The sequence below is a fragment of the Sapajus apella genome, unplaced genomic scaffold, assembly GCF_009761245.1.
Source record: "Sapajus apella isolate SASKATOON/1434 unplaced genomic scaffold, GSC_monkey_1.0 scaffold27, whole genome shotgun sequence".
In the NCBI taxonomy this organism is placed as follows: Eukaryota; Metazoa; Chordata; class Mammalia; order Primates; family Cebidae; genus Sapajus; species Sapajus apella.
This window is the reverse complement of record NW_022436967.1, coordinates 11025811-11044196: the sequence shown is the minus strand read 5'-3', so window position 1 is coordinate 11044196 and position 18386 is coordinate 11025811. Positions and strand designations below refer to the sequence as shown.

The 18386-nt window shown below is 37.4% G+C and overlaps 1 protein-coding gene across 4 annotated transcripts in view; it reads right to left on the bottom strand.

Moving 5' to 3' along the window:
• Positions 1 to 18386, bottom strand: part of MFSD8 (major facilitator superfamily domain containing 8) — a 46440-nt gene that overhangs the window by 10675 nt on the left and 17379 nt on the right. For 2 of the 4 annotated variants that reach the window (XM_032292315.1, XM_032292318.1), the window contains 6 exons: positions 14717 to 14957; positions 13248 to 13361; positions 10790 to 10934; positions 9709 to 9764; positions 5186 to 5294; positions 2250 to 2384 (listed from right to left, as the gene is read on the bottom strand). In XM_032292315.1, coding sequence (XP_032148206.1) covers positions 2250 to 2384; positions 5186 to 5294; positions 9709 to 9764; positions 10790 to 10934; positions 13248 to 13361; positions 14717 to 14957 — 800 coding nt within the window. The remainder of the gene's footprint in view (positions 1 to 2249; positions 2385 to 5185; positions 5295 to 9708; positions 9765 to 10789; positions 10935 to 13247; positions 13362 to 14716; positions 14958 to 18386) is intronic. The other 2 variants (XM_032292317.1, XM_032292316.1) reach the window with 2 other exon arrangements.

The window sequence follows — 18386 nt, the reverse complement described above, 5'->3', positions numbered from 1 at the left end:
ATGTGGAGAAATAAGAACGCTTTTACATTGTTGGTAGGAGTGTAAATTAGTTCCACCATTGCAGAAGACAGAGTGGCAATTCCTCAAGGATCTACAACCAGAAATACCATTTGACCAAGCAATCCCATTACTGAGTATATACCCAAAGGATTATAAATCATTCTACTATAAAGACACATGTACACATATGTTTATTGCAGTACTATTCACAATAGCAAAGACTTGGAACCAACCCAAACGCCCATCAATGATAGACTGGATAAAGAAAATTTGGCACATAAACACCATGGAATACAATGCAGTCATAAAAAAGGATTAGTTCATGTCCTTTGCAGGGACATGGATGAAGCTGGAAACCATCATTTTTAGCAAACTAACACAGGAACAGAAAACCAAACACTGCATGTTCTCACTCATCAGTGGGAGTTGAACAATAAGAACACATGGACACAGGGAGGGGAACATCACACAATGGGGCCTGTCAGGGGGCGGGGGGCTAGGGGAGGGACAGCATTAGGAGAAATACCTAATGTAGACAATGGGTTGACGGGTGCAGCAAAGCACCATGGCACATGTATACCTATGTAACAAGCCTACACGTTATGTACATGTCTCCTAGAACTTTAATAAAGGCCAGGTATGGTGGCTCACGCCTGTAATCCCAGCATTTTAGGAGGCTGAGGCAGGTGGATTACGAGGTCAGGAGATAGAGGCCATCCTGGCCAACGTGGTGAAACGCTCTCTCTACTAAAAATATAAAAATTAGCTTTGTGTGGTGGTGCACACCTGTAATCCCAGCTACTCAGGAAACTGAGGCAGGAGAATGGGTTGAGCCCTGGAGGCAGAGGTTGTGGTGAGCTGATATCGCGCCATTGCACTCCACCCTGGGCAACAAGAACACAATTCCATCTCACAAAAAAAAAAAAAGACAGAAAAGTGAATATGCAGATAGAGAGTAGACTGGTGAGCCCAGGCAACATAGGAAGACCTTGTCTCTACAAAAAGTTTAAAAAAAAAATTAGCCAGGCATTATGGCACATGCCTGTAGTCCTAGCTACTCAGGAGGATGAGACACGAGAATCGCTTGAGCCCAGGAGTTCGAGGCTGCCATGAGATATGATCACACCACTCCACTCCATCCTGGGCAACAGAGTGAGACACCACCTTTTACAAAAAGGAAAAAAAGAAGAAAAGAAAGAAAAGAGAGAATAGATTGGTAGTTACCAGAGGCCAGGAATAATAGTGGGGAGAAAAGCAATAATGAAAGGTTGATTAATGGGTACAAATATATAGTTAGAAGAAATAAGACCTAGTTTTTAATAGATCAGTAGAGTGCCTACAGTTAGCAATAATCTAGTGTACATGTCAAAAGCTAGAAAAGAGTAATTCAAATGTTCCTAGCATAAAGGTAAATATTTAAAGTGATGGTATTCCAGTTATCTTGATTTGATCTTTATATGAACGTATCAAATTATCACATATACCCCAAACATATGTATATCTACCATATATCGATTAAAAAACACTCTTACGCTGGGCACAGTGGCTTATGCCTGTAATCCCAGTACTTTGGGAGACTGAGGCAGGAGGATTGCTTGAGCCCAGGAATTCGAGACTAGCCTGGGCAACATAGTGAGATATTGCCTTTACAAAAAATAAAAGAAATTAGCCAGGTATGGTGGTGCCTGCCTGTAGTTCCAGCTATTCAGGAGGCTGAGATGAGAGGATCACTTGAGCCCAGTAGGTCAAGGCTACACTGAGCCATGATTGCACCACTGCATTTCAGCCTGGGCAACAAAGAGAAATCTTGTCTAAAAAAAAAGTGTGTGTGGTCTGGGAAATGTCACAGATTTTATTTGCCATGATGATGATATAAAACATATACACTGTGGATAGAAGTTCTAGAATAAATAAGTTTGGCATCTACATTTTCCAAACTTAACCACTGAATCTTTTTTGTTGCACAATGTATATTACAATACAGTAGAACAATGGTTTGTGAAATACACTTTCAGGAAAACATAATATACAAAAGATAAATTAAGAGTCAATTATATACTTCGTAAGAAATTTTGTTTTGCCAAAGAAATGCTGTACAGAAATATTATAATCTCTTAATCAATTTTAAATTTGTGTGCAAAAAAAGCTTTCAATTACTTTCCCAGTACATCCATTTGCATTATTAGCTCTGTTTTTTGTTTTATTTTTTAAAAACAGACATAAAACAAAAACAAAACCACTAAACTTACTTTCTGGAAAGTAATTTAACTCCTAAGAGAATAACAACTGCCTCAACTCCAAGAGCAGCAAGTATTATGCCATCATATAAGACAGCTTGTTCTTGAGTCCAGGCATACATATCCATTGTTAATGGAGTAATGATGCTAAGAAAAACAAAAACAAAAATTATTCTTATTTTATTTAAATCATAGTAACTGTTACAGTGAAGTAAAAGTTTTAATAATGACAGCTACACATTTAAGAATTTCATGCGTTTTAGCAATGACAACAGACTTAAGCAAAAGTTTGAACACATTTTAAGCATGTTGTTGTTACATACCTAAGTCATTAAGTCTGCCTACTCATATTTTACTTTCTAATGTTTATTTTATTATATAATTAATATAGCCACATTACAGAGTCTGGAAAAAAAGGAAAAGGAAAAAACCAAACCAATCATAATGCCTACCATTCTAACATTTCTAAATAATCATGGTCATATTTTTAACTAAATTACTCTCTTTCAATGCAATAATGTTATATTATTAGAATATACTGGATTTTTGAATGTATATATTTTTCTTTACCTCTGAATGTCTCTTCCTTTACATGACTATGTCCTTCCTTGCCAAGTTTCTCTCCCTACATTTGATCTCTATTAACTGACTACAAAAGGCAATTTATATTTATTGTATTTTATTATTATTTTTGAGATAACAAGAGTCTCACTCTGTCACCTGGGCTGGAGTGCAGTGGCGTGATCTCAGCTCGCTGCAACCTCCATCTTCCCGGTTCAAGCAATTCTCCTGCCTCAGCCTCTTGAGTAGCTGAGACTACAGGCACCCACCACCACACCCAGCTAATTTTTGTATTTTTAGTAGAGACAGGGTTTCGCCCTATTGGCCAGGCTGGTCTCAAACTCCTGACCTCAAGCAATCCACCTGCCTTGGCCTCCCAAAGTGAAGCAATTACAGGCGTGAGCCACTACACGCCTGTAATTAATAAATAAATATTTATTAATTAATAAATATTAATTAATTATTTAATAAATTAAATAAATGAAATTTATTTAATATTGTTTAATTGGTATGTTATTGTTTAATGGCTATGGAGCTCCTGTTTAGGATGATGAAAACATTCTGGAAATAGTGGTCCTGGTTTCACAACATTGTGAATGCACGTTATGCTATTGAATTGGATGCCTTAAAAATAGGATGACAGTGCTGGGACGCAGTGGCTCACGTCTGTGATCCCAGCATTTTGGGAGGCCAAGGTAAGTGGGTCACTTGAGCCCAGAAATTCAAGATCAGCCTGGGCAATATGGGGAAATCCTGTCTCTACAAAAAATACAAATGAATTAGCCAAGCATGGTGGTGCATGCCTGTAGTCCCAGCTACTTGGGAGGCTGAGGCTGGAAGATCACCTGAGCCCAGGATGTCAAGGCTGCAGTGAGCTGTGATCTCACCACTGCACTCCAGCCTGGGAGACAAGAGTGAGACCCTGTCTCGAAACAATGCAAAAAAAGTTAACACGGTAAATTTTATGTTATGTATATTTTCCCACAATAAAAAACTGCCCCCTAAAAATCAGATGAGCTGGAATTTTCATGCATCTCAATAATTTTGAAAATAAAGGCCAGGCACGGTGGCTCACACCTGTAATCCCAGCACTTTGGGAGGCCAAGGCAGGTGGATCACATCAGGGGTTCAAGACCAGCCTGGCCAAGATGGTGAAACCCTGTCTCTACTAAAAATACAAAAATTAGCCAGGCACAGTGGTGGGCACCTATAATCCCAGCTACTCGAGAGGGAGGCTGAGGCAGGAGAATCGCTTGAACCTGGGAGGCAGAGGTTGCAGTGAGGTGAGGTTGCACTACAGCACTCTAATCTGGGTGACAGAGCAAGACTCCATCTCAAAAAAAAGAAAAAAAGAAGAAAAAAAAAAAGAAAAGAAGAGGCCAGGTGCGGTGACTCACGCCTGTAATCCCAGCACTTCGGGAGGTCCAGGCAGGCAGATCATGAGGTCAGGAGACTGAGATCATCCTGGCTAACACGGTGAAACCTCATCTCTACTAAAACTACAAAAAATTAGCCAGGCATTGCGACATGTGCCTGTAGTCCCAGCTACTCAGGAGGCTGAGGCAGGAGAATTCCCCGAACCTGGAAGGCAGAGGTTGCAGTGAGCCAAGATTGCACCATTGCACTCCAGTCCAGCCTGGGCAACAAGAGCGAAACATCACTGTCTCAAAAAATAAAAGAAAATAAAAACACCAAGCAAACCTACAAGTACTAACATAAAAATGACACAATGTATTAATAAGAAAATAAACCAAGTTGTCAAATGATAATATCACATAATCTACATAAGTTTAAAAATACAAACTAAAGTATTAGCAGGGGTCACTTTCACAGAAAGGAGTAGATATAGAAATACAGTTGTAATACTTGGGATTTCAATGTACTATTTTTATAATTTCATAGAAAGTTATTTTAAAAATAAAAGATTCATATGATAAAGGTGAATAAAGCCTACATAAGGCAGAGATTTTGTATTATGCTAGGTTTTTTTCAAGATCAGGAATTAAATTGAGTTAAAATTGCCAGACTGAACCATATATATATATATATATATATATATATATATATATATGAAACTATAGAACTTAAGGATAATTGAATCATGGTATTAAAGTTTCATAATTTATCATAAAACTTAGATGAAAGAAGAAAGATTAGTGAAACAGATTCTTTTATAAAAAAGTAAGATAAGGTAGTGAGGTTATGGACAAAGAATTAACTACATTTACGTTAAAAGCCACAAAACATATATACACTTTTTACATCATGGTAAGAAAAATATGCCTTATATAAGATTTTAATTACATCTATATGCCTAATTAACACTGCATTAAGAAGTAAAGGTTTAATACATAAACTGATTTAGATGAAGATGGAATAAAACTTACGTTTCAAAAAGGGCAAAGATAAATAGAACCACAAAAAACAGAACATTGATGGCCACAACAGCAACTTGGTCAATATTTCCTTGGGGAGCCTGAACTTCATCTGTACTTGCTGTAGGTAAATCAGAGAAAAATTACATTACCTATAATTTTTCTTATGACACTAAAATAATGTAGAAATTACATTGTAGCAAATTTTATAAATATTTTTAAAAATGTTTAGGCTTCAAAGCAGTTTAACAATAAGATAATTTATTTATTATTATTTTTTGAGACAGGGTCTCACTCTGTCACCCAGACTAGAGCACAGTGGCATGATCACAGCTCACTGCAGCCTTGGCCTCTCCAGACTCAGGTGATCCTCCTACCTCAGCCTCCCAAGAAGCTAGGACTACAGGCATGCATCACCACGTCCAACTAATTTTTTTGTATTTTTTGAGAGATGAGGTTGCACCATGCTACCCAGGCTGGGCTTGAACTCCTAAGCTCAACCAAACTGCCTGCCTTGGCCTCCCCAAGTGTTGGGATTACAGGTGTGAGCCACTGTGCATGGCCAACAATAAGATAATTTATATGACAGAAACAATTTTTAAATGGCATTTAAAAACAAAGTGAATTTTCTTCCCAGGAGATAGACTTCAATCCTGTTATCTTAAGAAATACTCAGGTATATTTTCTACTTGGTATATCTCAATCCAAAAACAGGAATGAAATTTATAGAACTCTGTAATATAGTGATCTCATACTAAATATATGTGCTTTAAATTTCAATTGCAGATTTTTTTCCACCTTACTTAAATCTTAGACTTATAAGAATTTCATGAAGAACTCCAGTAGTTTATTAAATCGGTTCCCAGTTCCATGATTTACTTCAATATATATATATATATATATTTTGAATTTCAAGGCTACATGAAATTAGTATTCATGGCCAGGCATGGTGGCTCACGCCTGTAATCCAAGCACTCTGGGGGGCCAATGCAGGTGGATCACCTGAAGTCAGGAGTTCAAGATCAGCCTGGCCAACATGGCAAAGCCCCATCTCTACTAAAAATACAAAAAACATTAGCCAGGCGTGGTGGCACACAGCTGTAATCTCAGCCACTTGAGAGGCTGAGGCACCAGAGCTGCTTGAACCCAGGAGGCTATGGTGGCAGTGAGCCAAGACTGCGCCACTGCACTATATCCTGGATGACAGAGAGAGACTCTGTCTCAAAAAATAAATAAATAAAGAACAAGAAATTAGTATTTGTAAAGATCCTTACGTTATCATTACCATTTAAAAAACCCTTATCATATTTCTGCAAAAAAATAGTCACGATTTGATGGTGGTTTTATAAATAAGGTGGACAAAGTAAGTGTACTGACTTCTCATCTTGAAAAATGTCGTTAAGCTTAATACATGTTAAGCTATTCTTGATGTAACCGAGAAGTATGCAGACATATATATCTACTCATACATATTCACCACACTGTTTTGTAATTTATCTACTTGTTCAGAAAATCCGTTTTTTACACAAATAAATACCAAAATAAGCCAAGTATTAATATATAAAATATTACAAAAATATGTTCACTTACGTTATCTTAAATTGTGTGTACTATCAGTTGGGGGGGTGCTTTCCTAAGATGCAGTAAGTTTCTATGATTTTTTTTCATAATAATGCCTGCCTTTCTATCTCAGAATTCTTGAGGAGTTCCTCCTCCAACAATAAGTAGATTTGGAAATAGCCTGTTATACTTAAAGGGAATTAAGCACCCTGGACACTCAACATAGCCTTATGACCTTCCTTTACAATCACACAAAGAGAACTGGTCACCTTTGTCCAGATCCTTTTCCAGGGGTAGGTCCTGATGCTTGTGGCTCTTATATTATTTTGGATAGACCTCTCTGATTCTGAATGACCACCTAGAAGTCAGTCTTTACACCTTCAAATCAATATCAACATTGCCCCAAGGCAGACTGGAGTTTGCTTCAGAATATGCTCTACTAATATTTATATTTTTAATAGAGACAGAGTTTCACCATGTTGGCCAGCTTGGTCTCGAACTCCTGACCTCAGGTGATCCACCTGCCTCAGCCTCCCAAAATACTTGGATTATAGGCATGAGCCACTATGCCCAGCCGGATTGTATTTATACTTTGAAGATCTTCTCCAAAGATCTTAGTTGTTGGGTGCAGTGGCTCATGCCTCAGCATTTTGGGAGGCTGAGGCAGGCAGATCCCTCGAGTACAGGAGTTTAAGACCAACCTGGGCAACATGGTAAGATCCCGTCTCCATTAAAAAAAAAAAAAAGTTATTTGTTGTTTATTAAAATACAAATTTAACTAGGTGGGACATATTTATATTAAAGCATTATTCCAATTTAATTGGACATTCTGTGTTTTATTTTTTATTATATATATATATTTTTTACATTTCTTTATTGACTCCCCTATTTTGAGAAGCAACATCCTGTGTTTTAAAGGCAACCCTATTAGGTCTCACCCTAAGCCTACTGAATCAGAATTTGCATCTTAACAAGGTTCCCAGGTAGTTTCTAAGCACATTAAAGTCAATGAAGCACTGATCTATATCATTATCCCCTTCCAACTTCTGAAATACTGATTTTTACATATCTTATCTTTGCCATACCTCTGCCTCACTCTCTTAACTTCCTCCGTCCTTTTTCCTGATAGCTCCTTGAAGTTAGCATCCTATTTTTTTACCTTTGAAAAAAGTAGTGTATATCCACCTGCTGGCACTTCACCTCTCATTCTTTTTATTTTTTATTTTGAAAGTTTTCAAACATATTCTCACATATTCATCCTTCAGATTAAACAATCTTTTGCCACACTTGAATCATTACCCCATCCTTTCTCTCACTCCCTCTTTGCTGCCACAGTGTTTTTCACTGGATGACTCACAATTTTATCTCTAGCTTTTATTCCTACAGTCAAAATTACAAATGCCTCTGAGATTTTTTAGTTGTTCTAGAGTAACAACATATTTAGCTTGATCCAAACTGAAATTTTCTTCTCTTTGCATACAACCTCCCTTCCTGAATTCTTGTTCGCTCTCATTCTTCCAGGTGATCTAGAATCAAAACTTGGCAGAAATGTCGGCTGCCTCTAATCCTTAATATTTTCTATCTAAATATCTATCTTGATTCCTCCTTCAACAACTCCTACTTATTCCTTCTCCATTCTCAGTCACTGCCCTACTTCAGGCCTAGTCAAAATTAATACTTTTATACTGTCTTCCTGAGTCATCTACACAATGTTCTTTTAAAAAGAAAAACACAAATATTTTACCTATGAAAAGTTTAATAGAGAAATTATTTAAATTTATTACTGGCATTATATATATATATATATATATATATTTTTTTTTTTTTTTTTTTTTTTTTGAGAAAGAGTTTCGCTCTTGTTACCCAGGCTGGAGTGCAATGGCGCGATCTCGGCTCACCGCAACCTTCGCCTCCTGGGTTCAGGCAATTCTCCTGCCTCAGCCTCCTGAGTAGCTGGGATTACAGGCACACACCACCATGCCCAGCTAATTTTTTTTTTTGTATTTTAAGTAGAGACGGGGTTTCACCATGTTGACCAGGATGGTCTCAATCTCTTGACCTCGTGATCCACCCGCCTCGGCCTCCCACAGTGCTGGGATTACAGGCTTCAGCCACCGCGCCCAGCCTGGCATTATATATTTTTTACATTCTGATATAGCTTCTTTGGCTAGCTGTTCAGTAATGAAATTGTTACCAATGAGACATTACCAGTAAGATATAATCAATCTGGATTAGCCTCTATATGGAATCAACGTCAAACTTCTCCTCGTTCAAAAACTTAGTATAGCTCCTCAACCATGCTGCTCTCCATCCTACTACATTTAACTTTATCTTCCACTATTTCTTTTGTGAAAATTAAATAAAAGAGCTGTGAAAGTACCCGGTAAAAATGCTGTGACTTTTCCACAACTTTATTAACTATTGAGGGCAAGCATCAGTTCTTGTATTCTTTCCCCAAGGAGGATATAATTAGTACCTAAATAACAGTTTATTTGGTAAAATATAACTACTTAGCAGGTTCTCTGACTTAAATAAATCAGAGAAGATCTAAAGGATGAAAATGTATATTTGTAAAGTATAACAAGCAATAAAAATAAAAAGGCAAAACCATACCTGTTCTCATGCTTAAGAGAATAAAGAACTGCTTTAAATAGAAAGACTTATTTCTTTGGTAGTAAAGATACAGAAATCATTGCAAATATCTCAAAGGTTTTAGGATACTGGCTCTCTGAAAATAAGACAAAGTGATTTTTTTCCAATGTTTGTAACCTTGTCAACCATGAACACCAAATAACTGGTATGGGAATGCCTCTTAAAAAAAACATCCATTTAGGTCACTTTCAGCTTTCAAGATCTTCCCCAATCACCCACTGTTTTGTCCTCAGAAGCAAAATCCAAGTAAATACCAAACAAACAGAATCATTAGAAACACTTTGATAATGTTATATTAATTCAGTCAAATGGGTTAAAAGTACCTTCATCAAAATTAATATTTTTACACTGTCTTCCTGAGTCATCCACACGATGTTCTCTTAAAAAAAAACACACACAAATATTGTAACTAAAAAATGCTTAACAGAGAAGTTATTTAAATTTATTACTGTCATTATAGTTTTTTCACATTCTAATATAGTTTCTTTTATTGGCTTTGTAGTAATAAAATTGTTACCAATGAGATATAAACAATAAACTTAAGACAGAAGTTACAATTCTTATCATATTATCATAGACAGGTAAAATGAAAAAAATCCAACTCATCCTAAAGCATTCATGATCTACTTTAGTATTTGAAGTTTTGCAGTGATTATAAATACTAGTAATAAATGTTTTTAGACTACTGAATAAAGCACTCTAAAAAAATAAACAAAATGTAATTCTAAAAAATTTTTTCAAATATATAATAAGATATATATTACTAGTAACTTTTATATTTAAGACTGATACAAACCATTAATTTATTTAAAATGTTACTTTCATGCTTTTCCCCCACTTAGAAACATGTAGTTAGTAAATCAAGACCAAACCTTGAGGCGCCATGTGCAGCCTCACATGGCTCATGCCTCTAATCCTAACACGTCGGGAGGCCAAGGTGGGCAGATTACTCTGAGGACAGGAGTTCAAGACAAGCCTGGCCAACACAGTGAAACCCTATCTCTACTAAAAGTACAAAAATTAGCTGGACCTGGTGGCACACACCTGTAGTCCCAACTACTCGGGAAGCTGAGGCATGAGAATCCTTGAACCCAGAAGATGGAGGTTGCAGTGAGCTGAGATAGTGCCACTGCCTTCCAGTCTGAGCGACAGAGTGAGATCTTGTCTCAAAAAAAAAAAAAAAACCTGAATGTTCAAAGACCTTCCTTTTCTGTTTTCATTTATCAGGTTGTCTTTTGATTGCCAGTATTACATGTTTTAGTGCTACATGACCAAAAAATATAAACAAACTATAGACACGAAAAACCAAAAATATACTTCATAAGGACAATTATCTTGCAGTAATTACAAGCTCATTAAATTTCACAATCTACAAAAATAATTTTATCATTTCCATCTAATTACCTTAGTATAGCAAAGATCAGAATAATATTTAGAATTCCCAGGAAGGCTCCAAGTAAAGCTGGTGTTGTATACATGTTTATCTGCAGTTTAATCACATCCCATGTCACACCCTTTTCTCCAATGAATGCAAAACAAGTCTGAAAAACTTATTAAGATAAAATTTTCACAGATGAATTATTATATGAGAGGAATAGGATAAAAAAATAAAAAAGACACTGAACATAGAATTGGGAACAATGTTATGGAATCATCCTTCTATAGCACGCATTCTCAACAGGTGCAAGAAAATTGGTTCTTGATGGAGGGGTCAAAAAATTTCCTCCTTTGATGTATAAAGCAGGTAGGTACAAATATATATATGATACATCTGTGGCACTAAAATGTTATGGGATAAAGAGAGTAGGAAAAAAATATATAAAAAGGCTCCTTAGGGAAACAATAATGAAAAAAAGGTTATGAAATACTGATGTACATGCATTCACAGGGAATTATATCTTAAGTAACTTGTCAGTTTTTTACATCTCCATAGGCAATTTAAATTATAAAATTTCTTCCAAGAATTAATTATAAAGGTTTAATCAACTTCATCATAAGAATGAAAATATCATAATTTAGATTAGATATTTTAAGTATTATAATGTAGGGACCAGGCACGGTGGCTCATGCCTGTAATCCCAGCACTTTGGGAGGCTGATGTAGGGGGATCACCAGGTCGGGAGTTTAAGACCAGCCTGGCCAACATGGTGAAACCCCGTCTCTACCAACAATATAAAAATTAGCTGGGCATGATGGCAGGTGGCTGTAATTCCAGCTACTTGGAAGGCTGAGGCAGGAGAATTGCTTGAACCCGAGAGCTGAGGTTACAGTGAGCCGAAATCTTGCCACTGCACTCCAGCCTGGACGACAGAGCAAGACTCCATCTCAAAAATAAATAAACAAATATTATTGTGTATATGGTACCTAAATTATATATATTTAATATCATTTGACCATAGCATCATATACATGTAAAATGAAAAAAAAAGAAAAAAAAAAAAAACACCATTTCATCCAAAAGCAAATATAATCTAACTTGGTATTTGAAGTTTCTTTAGCGACTTTAAACATTAGTTAGAAATGTTTTCGGACTGGTGAATAAAGCACTCTAAAGAAATATGAAGTAGCAAATCTAATTTGGATCTGTGGCAAAAACTGGATTGGAACAGCACTGCTTTGCTCTCCTGATTTAGATTCTATATGCTCTATAGTAATTCGCATATAACTCTATGGTGAGGACTAGGATACTGCACCTACCATACTTAGAACAGTGCCTAGCACACAATAAACATTAGTGCTTTTTGAGTGTTTATTATTGGAAAAGTCATCTAAGCTCTTCAGGCTTACATTTATTCATCTATAATGCAAAATTTTTAAATGACACAATCTTTAAAATGCTTTTAAGGTGGTAAAAAATATTTGCTAAGAACATATGTCTATACCAAATATTATGCTAGATACTGAGGGTAGACTGGCAAGTAAGAAAGATACAAACCATGCTCTCATGTACTTTACAATATGCTTTTCAAGTTCAATTATTCTAAATTTGTGCTTATATTTGTCCCAGGGTACTAAACCGAAATACTAGATTTTGGTGAAGAATTAAGAGTCTCTTCTGTTGAGCCTTTTCTTTTTGGCTAAATAGAGGAATGTAATAGAGACTGGGGGTGGGAGAATAGGTGTTAACGATGAAGTAAGCTGAGTTGGATTCAAACTGATGATATTCATAACTGCAATATTCAAAATATGGACCAATTATATAGTTTTTCAATATTATTCTAGGCATGAAAATGACTCTCTACTCAGCAGAAAATTAATTTGCCTTGAGGAAATATTAAATCTCATTAATTTTTTTGAGATCGAGCCTCGCTTTTGTCACCCAGGCTAGAGTGTAATGACGCGATCTCAACTCACTGCAACCTCCACCTCTGGGTTCAAGCAATTCTTCTGCCTCAGCCTCCTGAGTAGCTGGGATTACAGGCGCCCGCCACCAAGCCAGGCTAACTTTTGTATTTTAAGTACAGATGGGGTTTCACCATGTTGACCAGGCTGATCTCAAACTCCTGACCTTAGGTGATCCACCTGCCTCGGCTTCCCCAAGTGCTGGGATTACAGGCGTAAACCACCGTACCCGGCCTCATTAATTTTTTCAATACTCAGCAAAAGGGTGACCTTGGACAATTTACTTAGATTCTCTATGCACTGGCACTCTCAACTATAAAAGGGGACTAATAGCACTTAATTTAGGGGATTGGCATCAAGATAAAATGAGTCTAGCCTCAGTGCTGGATTTAAAAAAAGAAGTTAGCTTTCCTCCCTTTCCCTTCAGCTATAAGGTTTTATACTTGGGTTACATAGAATATTTGTGCCTCAAAAGTTTTTCCAATTCAAATTCAAGTAATGATAAGTGAAGAACACCTACCTGGACCTAGAATAAAACCTAATGCTTGACATGTGCTTATATTTGCCATGGAATTTGTTCTTTCCTGAAGGGAAGTAGCACCAGCAGTATATGATCGAATAACTGCTGCATTTCCTTAAAAGCAAGACACAATAATCCAAAGTAAAAGAAAGTATCATTCAGTTTATAAAATTCATTTAAATTTAACTTTATACAGAAGAACAAATCTTGGTCAATAGTATAGTCACTGCTTCCTTTTTACCTTTTTTGTTTTTGAGACGGAGTTTCACTCTTGCTACCCAGGCTGGAGTGCAATGGCACGATCTCGGCTCACCGCAACCTCCGCCTCCTGGGTTCAGGCAATTCTCCTACCTCAACCTCCTGAGTAGCTGGGATTACAGGCACGCGCCACCATGCCCAGCTAATGCTTTTTGTATTTTAAGTAGAGACGGGGTTTCACCATGTTGACCAGGATGGTCTCGATCTCTTGACCTCGTGATCCACCCGCCTCAGCCTCCCAAAGTGCTGGGATTACAGGCTTGAGCCACCGCGCCGGGCCCCTTTTTATGATCATACAAAGCAAGTAAGGTATTTTTATTAAGGAAATACATAAACTAATGGAGCATAGTAGTTTTGGTAATATGAAAACAGTTAATGATATGAATGAGTGAAAAAATGGCATTATAAGAAAACCAAGCCAGGCATAATGGCTCATGTCTGTAATCCCAGCACCTTCGGAGGCTGAGGTGGGCAGATCATTTTGAGGTCAGGAGTTCAAGACCAGCCTGGTCAAGATGGTGAAACCCCGACTCTACTGAAAATACAAAAATTAGCTGGGAGTGATAGCAGGTGCCTGTAATCCCAGCTACTCAGGAGGTTGAGGCAGAATTGCTTGAACCAGGAGGTAGAGGTTGTAGTGAGCCAAGATTGCGCCACTGCAGTCCAACCTGGGTGACAGAGTGAGACTCCATCTCAAAATAAAAAAAAAGTTTATTGTCTGGTTAGTGAAAAATGATAAAAACAGTACAATACTATAAGGAACATGTCAGAGAAGAAAATAATCTCTTAAGGGGTAGCCCAAGAGAGCTCTGTGGAAAATGTGAAGCTTGAATTGGATCTAATTTTGTTTTGGGTTGCTTTTTTTTTTTTAGATGGAGGTCTCCCTGTGTTACCCAGGCTGGCCTCAAACTCCTGGGGCTCAAGAGATCCTGCCACCTCAGTCTACTGAGTAGCTGGTATTATAGGTACGTGCCACCATGCCTGGCTTGAACTGAATCTTGAAGGATGAAGAATGATAGGTACAGAAGAGAAACTATAGGTAATGAGAACATCATGAGCAAAGGTAGAATGATAGGAAAAATATTTGTTTACAATGACATGTATGTTGACTGTAAAATATGAGTCTAAAAGGGGATAACACCAGGTGAAAGTGAGCATAAACGTCTGAATGAATGTGAATTTGACACAACCAAACATACATACAAACTTACCTGCTCCAAATCCCACCAATCCACGAGCAATCAGCATGTAGTATTTATTATGAGAGGCTGGGATGTGGACATATGCATAGAGGCAGTTGGCTGCCACGGAAATGAAGATGGAGACAATAAGAGGCTCTTTTCTTGGTCTATAATTAGACCAGAAACCAAACATAGGTGACGCTACCATTTGGCCAAGACTATATGAAGCAATAACCCAGCCCAAAAAACTTGCATCAGCTGTCTGATCAATCTGCAGAAAAAAGTACAGTGCTTTAAGAATTGTTATCCAAGAAATGTAAAGTTTAAAACCTAAATACATTTGTCTTACCATGTAAAATTTCCTATTAAAAAAAAAAAAACAATTCTAACAAATAAGTTTTACAACACTATTACTTACAGTAAGAGATTCAAACTTCTGACAATAGAATTAAATGTCCTAACAACAGACTGCACAAAGGGGAAAATGTTTGGGAAGCTCATTTTTAAGAATTACTATGGAAATTTCTGGTTCATATAAACCTTGGTAAAAAGATACATACTATATACTCATACAGCAATAATATCATGAAAAATAATACAAGCTATTCTTTAATTCTTGTAAATAGAATTCTTTAGACTTATGCTACCCTATACGTTAAACAGTCAGCACTGCAAATCTAAAAACACTAGGCAAAAGAGTCAAATGCAGGAAGAAGATAATAAAAACACAAAAGCTGATAGACAATTATCTCAATAAACCTGTTATAAATTATTCATTTCGATATAGACAACTCAATATTTTACTACTTTAAAAGGGTTTACATATCATGACGAACGTGAGGGGAGAACCAAATGCCTACAACTCAGAAAATGAAATACTTTCAGAAAAAAAGAAAATGTTCGCTTAGAAAAGACACTATTGTTTATTTTTATTTCTTTTTTTGATAGAGGGTCTCGCTTTGTCACCCAAGCTGGAGTGCAGTGGTGCGATCATGGCTCAGTGCAGCCTCAACCTATGAAGCCCAAGTGATCACGGGCCGGGTGTCGTGGCTCACGCCTGTTATCCAGCACTTTGGGAGGCCAAGGCAAGTGGATCACAAGGTTAGGAGATCGAGACCATTCTGGCTAATATGATGAAACTCCATCTCTACTAAAAATACAAAAAAAAATTAGCTGGGCATTGTGGCATACACACCTACAGTAGCCCCAGCTACTCAGGAGGCTGAGGCAGGAGAGTGGCTTGAACCCAGGAGGCGGAAGTTGCAGTGAGCCGAGATTGAGCCACTGCACTCCAGCCAGGGCTACAGAGTGAGACTCCATCTCAAAAAGAAAGAAAAAATAGTAATGAGTATGAAGCCCAAGTGATCCTCCTACCTCAGTCTCTTGAGTAGCTGTTATGCACCACCATGCCCAGCTAATTTTTTTATTTTTGTCGACACAGGGTCTCCCTATGTTGCCCAGGCTGAGTTTGAACTTTGTGCTTCCAACTCCCAAAGCAATCCTCCTACCTTGGGAGGAAGCAATCCTACCACCTTGGCCTCCCAAAATGTTGAGATTTCTAGTACGAGCCACTGCACCCAGCCAGATTATTTTTTTCATATATGGTAGGCTAAGCCAGGAATAGCAGCACATGCCCATAATCTCAGCTACTTGGGAGGCTAGAGCAGGAGGATCGCTTGAGCCCAGGAGTTAGAAGCTGTAATATACTACAATTGTACCTGTGAAAAGCCACTGCACTCCAATCTAAGCAACATAGGAAGATTCTATCTCTGATCTTCCTATTTAATGGTTTTTATCAAATTTTAGGAAATAAATTTGAACAACTATAGATAAGTGGTAGAACTTAATAAGGAAAACTATGATCTTTTGTTCCCTAGAGATATTTATTTATTTACTTATTTTTCATTTTATTTCTTTATTTTTCTTGAGATAGAGTTTTGCTCTTGTTGCCCAAGCTGGAGTGTAATGGTGAGATCTCAGGTCACTGCAACCTCTACCTCCCAGTTTCAAGCAATTCTCCTGCCTCAGCCTCCCAAGTAGCTGGGATTACAGGCATGAACCACCATGCCCAGCTAATTTTTGTATTTTTTTTAGTAGAGACGGGGTTTCACCATGTTGGCCAGGCTGGTCTCCAACTCCTGACCTCAGGTGAGCCGCCCACCTCAGCCTCGCAAAGTGCTGGGATTACTGGCGTGAGCCACCGTACCTGGCCATTCCCTAAAGATATTTAAATTGAAAATATTTAGGTATATTTTTTTTTATGGGGTATAAGAAATAATAGGCAAAAGTATAATGATATATAATGTTTAAAGTTCTAGCCCTTAAAGTATCTTTCATTTTAGGTACTCTGTTTTTCATCTTCTCCCTGTGTTACCTTTTGTTGTCTCAAAGTAGAAAATAATAATTTCATGTTATATAAAAATTTAATTTTCAAAAAAGCAATGAAAACTCAGTTTTAATGTTTTCAGGTTTGAAAGCAAAACTTTTTTTTTTTTTTTTTTTTTTTTTTTTCGAGACAGGGTCTGGTTCTGTTACCCAGGCCAGAAATACAGAGGCATAATCTCGGCTCACTGTAACCTCAAACTCTTCTGCTCAAGCAATCCTCCTATTTCAGCCTCCCCAGTAGCTGGGACTAGAGAGAGTAGCACCACCATACCCAACTAACTTTTTTAATTTTTTTGTAGAGACAAGGGCTCCTATTATTACTCAGCTTGGTCTTGAATTCCTGGGCTCAAGCAGTCCTCCCACTCTGGCCTCCTAAAGCACTGGGATTACAGGTATGTGAGTCACAGCACTAGGCCTGATGGTAAAACTCTTTAGAGTTTTCAAAATATCTGGAGGAGAGTACTTTTCAAAATTCAACATAGTAAGTTGAGTAGACCTAATCACTACTAATATCCTTCTTTTGAGAATTTTGACTTAAAACAAAATGCCAAGAAATCAATAATTTGATATATGAAAATATCTTTTTAGCAGAGAAGACATTGCTCTAGAACTGTGCCCAATTCCAATGACTCTAGCAGTATGGAAAGAATTTTTAGTGTAACGGGTAATAATTTCATGTAATATAATTTTCAAAATAACAATGAAAATATGGCACTAAACCAGTAAAACATAAAATTTGCATTTCTTCTTATATACCTTTAAAAATATTTTCAAAAAAACTGGGCCGGGCATGGTGGTTCACACTTCTAATGCCAGCACTTTGAGAGGCTGAGGTGGTAGGTTACCCAAGGTCACAAGTTTGAGACCAGCCTGGCCGACATAGTGAAATCCTGTCTCTACTAAAAATATAAAAATTAGCTGGGCATGGTGCTACACAACTGTAATCCCAGCTACTTGGGAGGCTGAGAAAGAAGAATCACTTGAACCCAGGAGGTGGAGGCTGCCGTGAGCTGAGATTACACCACTGAACTCAAGCCTGGGTGACTGAGCGAGACTCCATTTCCAAAAAAAAAAAAAAGGAATTAATAAAAGCAAAACAATCTTAACAATCTAACAGGGGAGTTAAGTAAACTCTCCGTAAATACAGTGTTAGGACACTCCACATTAAGGGCTAATGATAAAGGGAAATGGGAGTACACAGGAAAACCTTCTGACCCAAACTGTGGTAAGGGACAGTCAGAGAAGGCTTTCCAGGCCAGGCGCAGTGACTCACACCTGTAATCCCAGCACTTTTGGAGGCAGAGGCAGGATCACC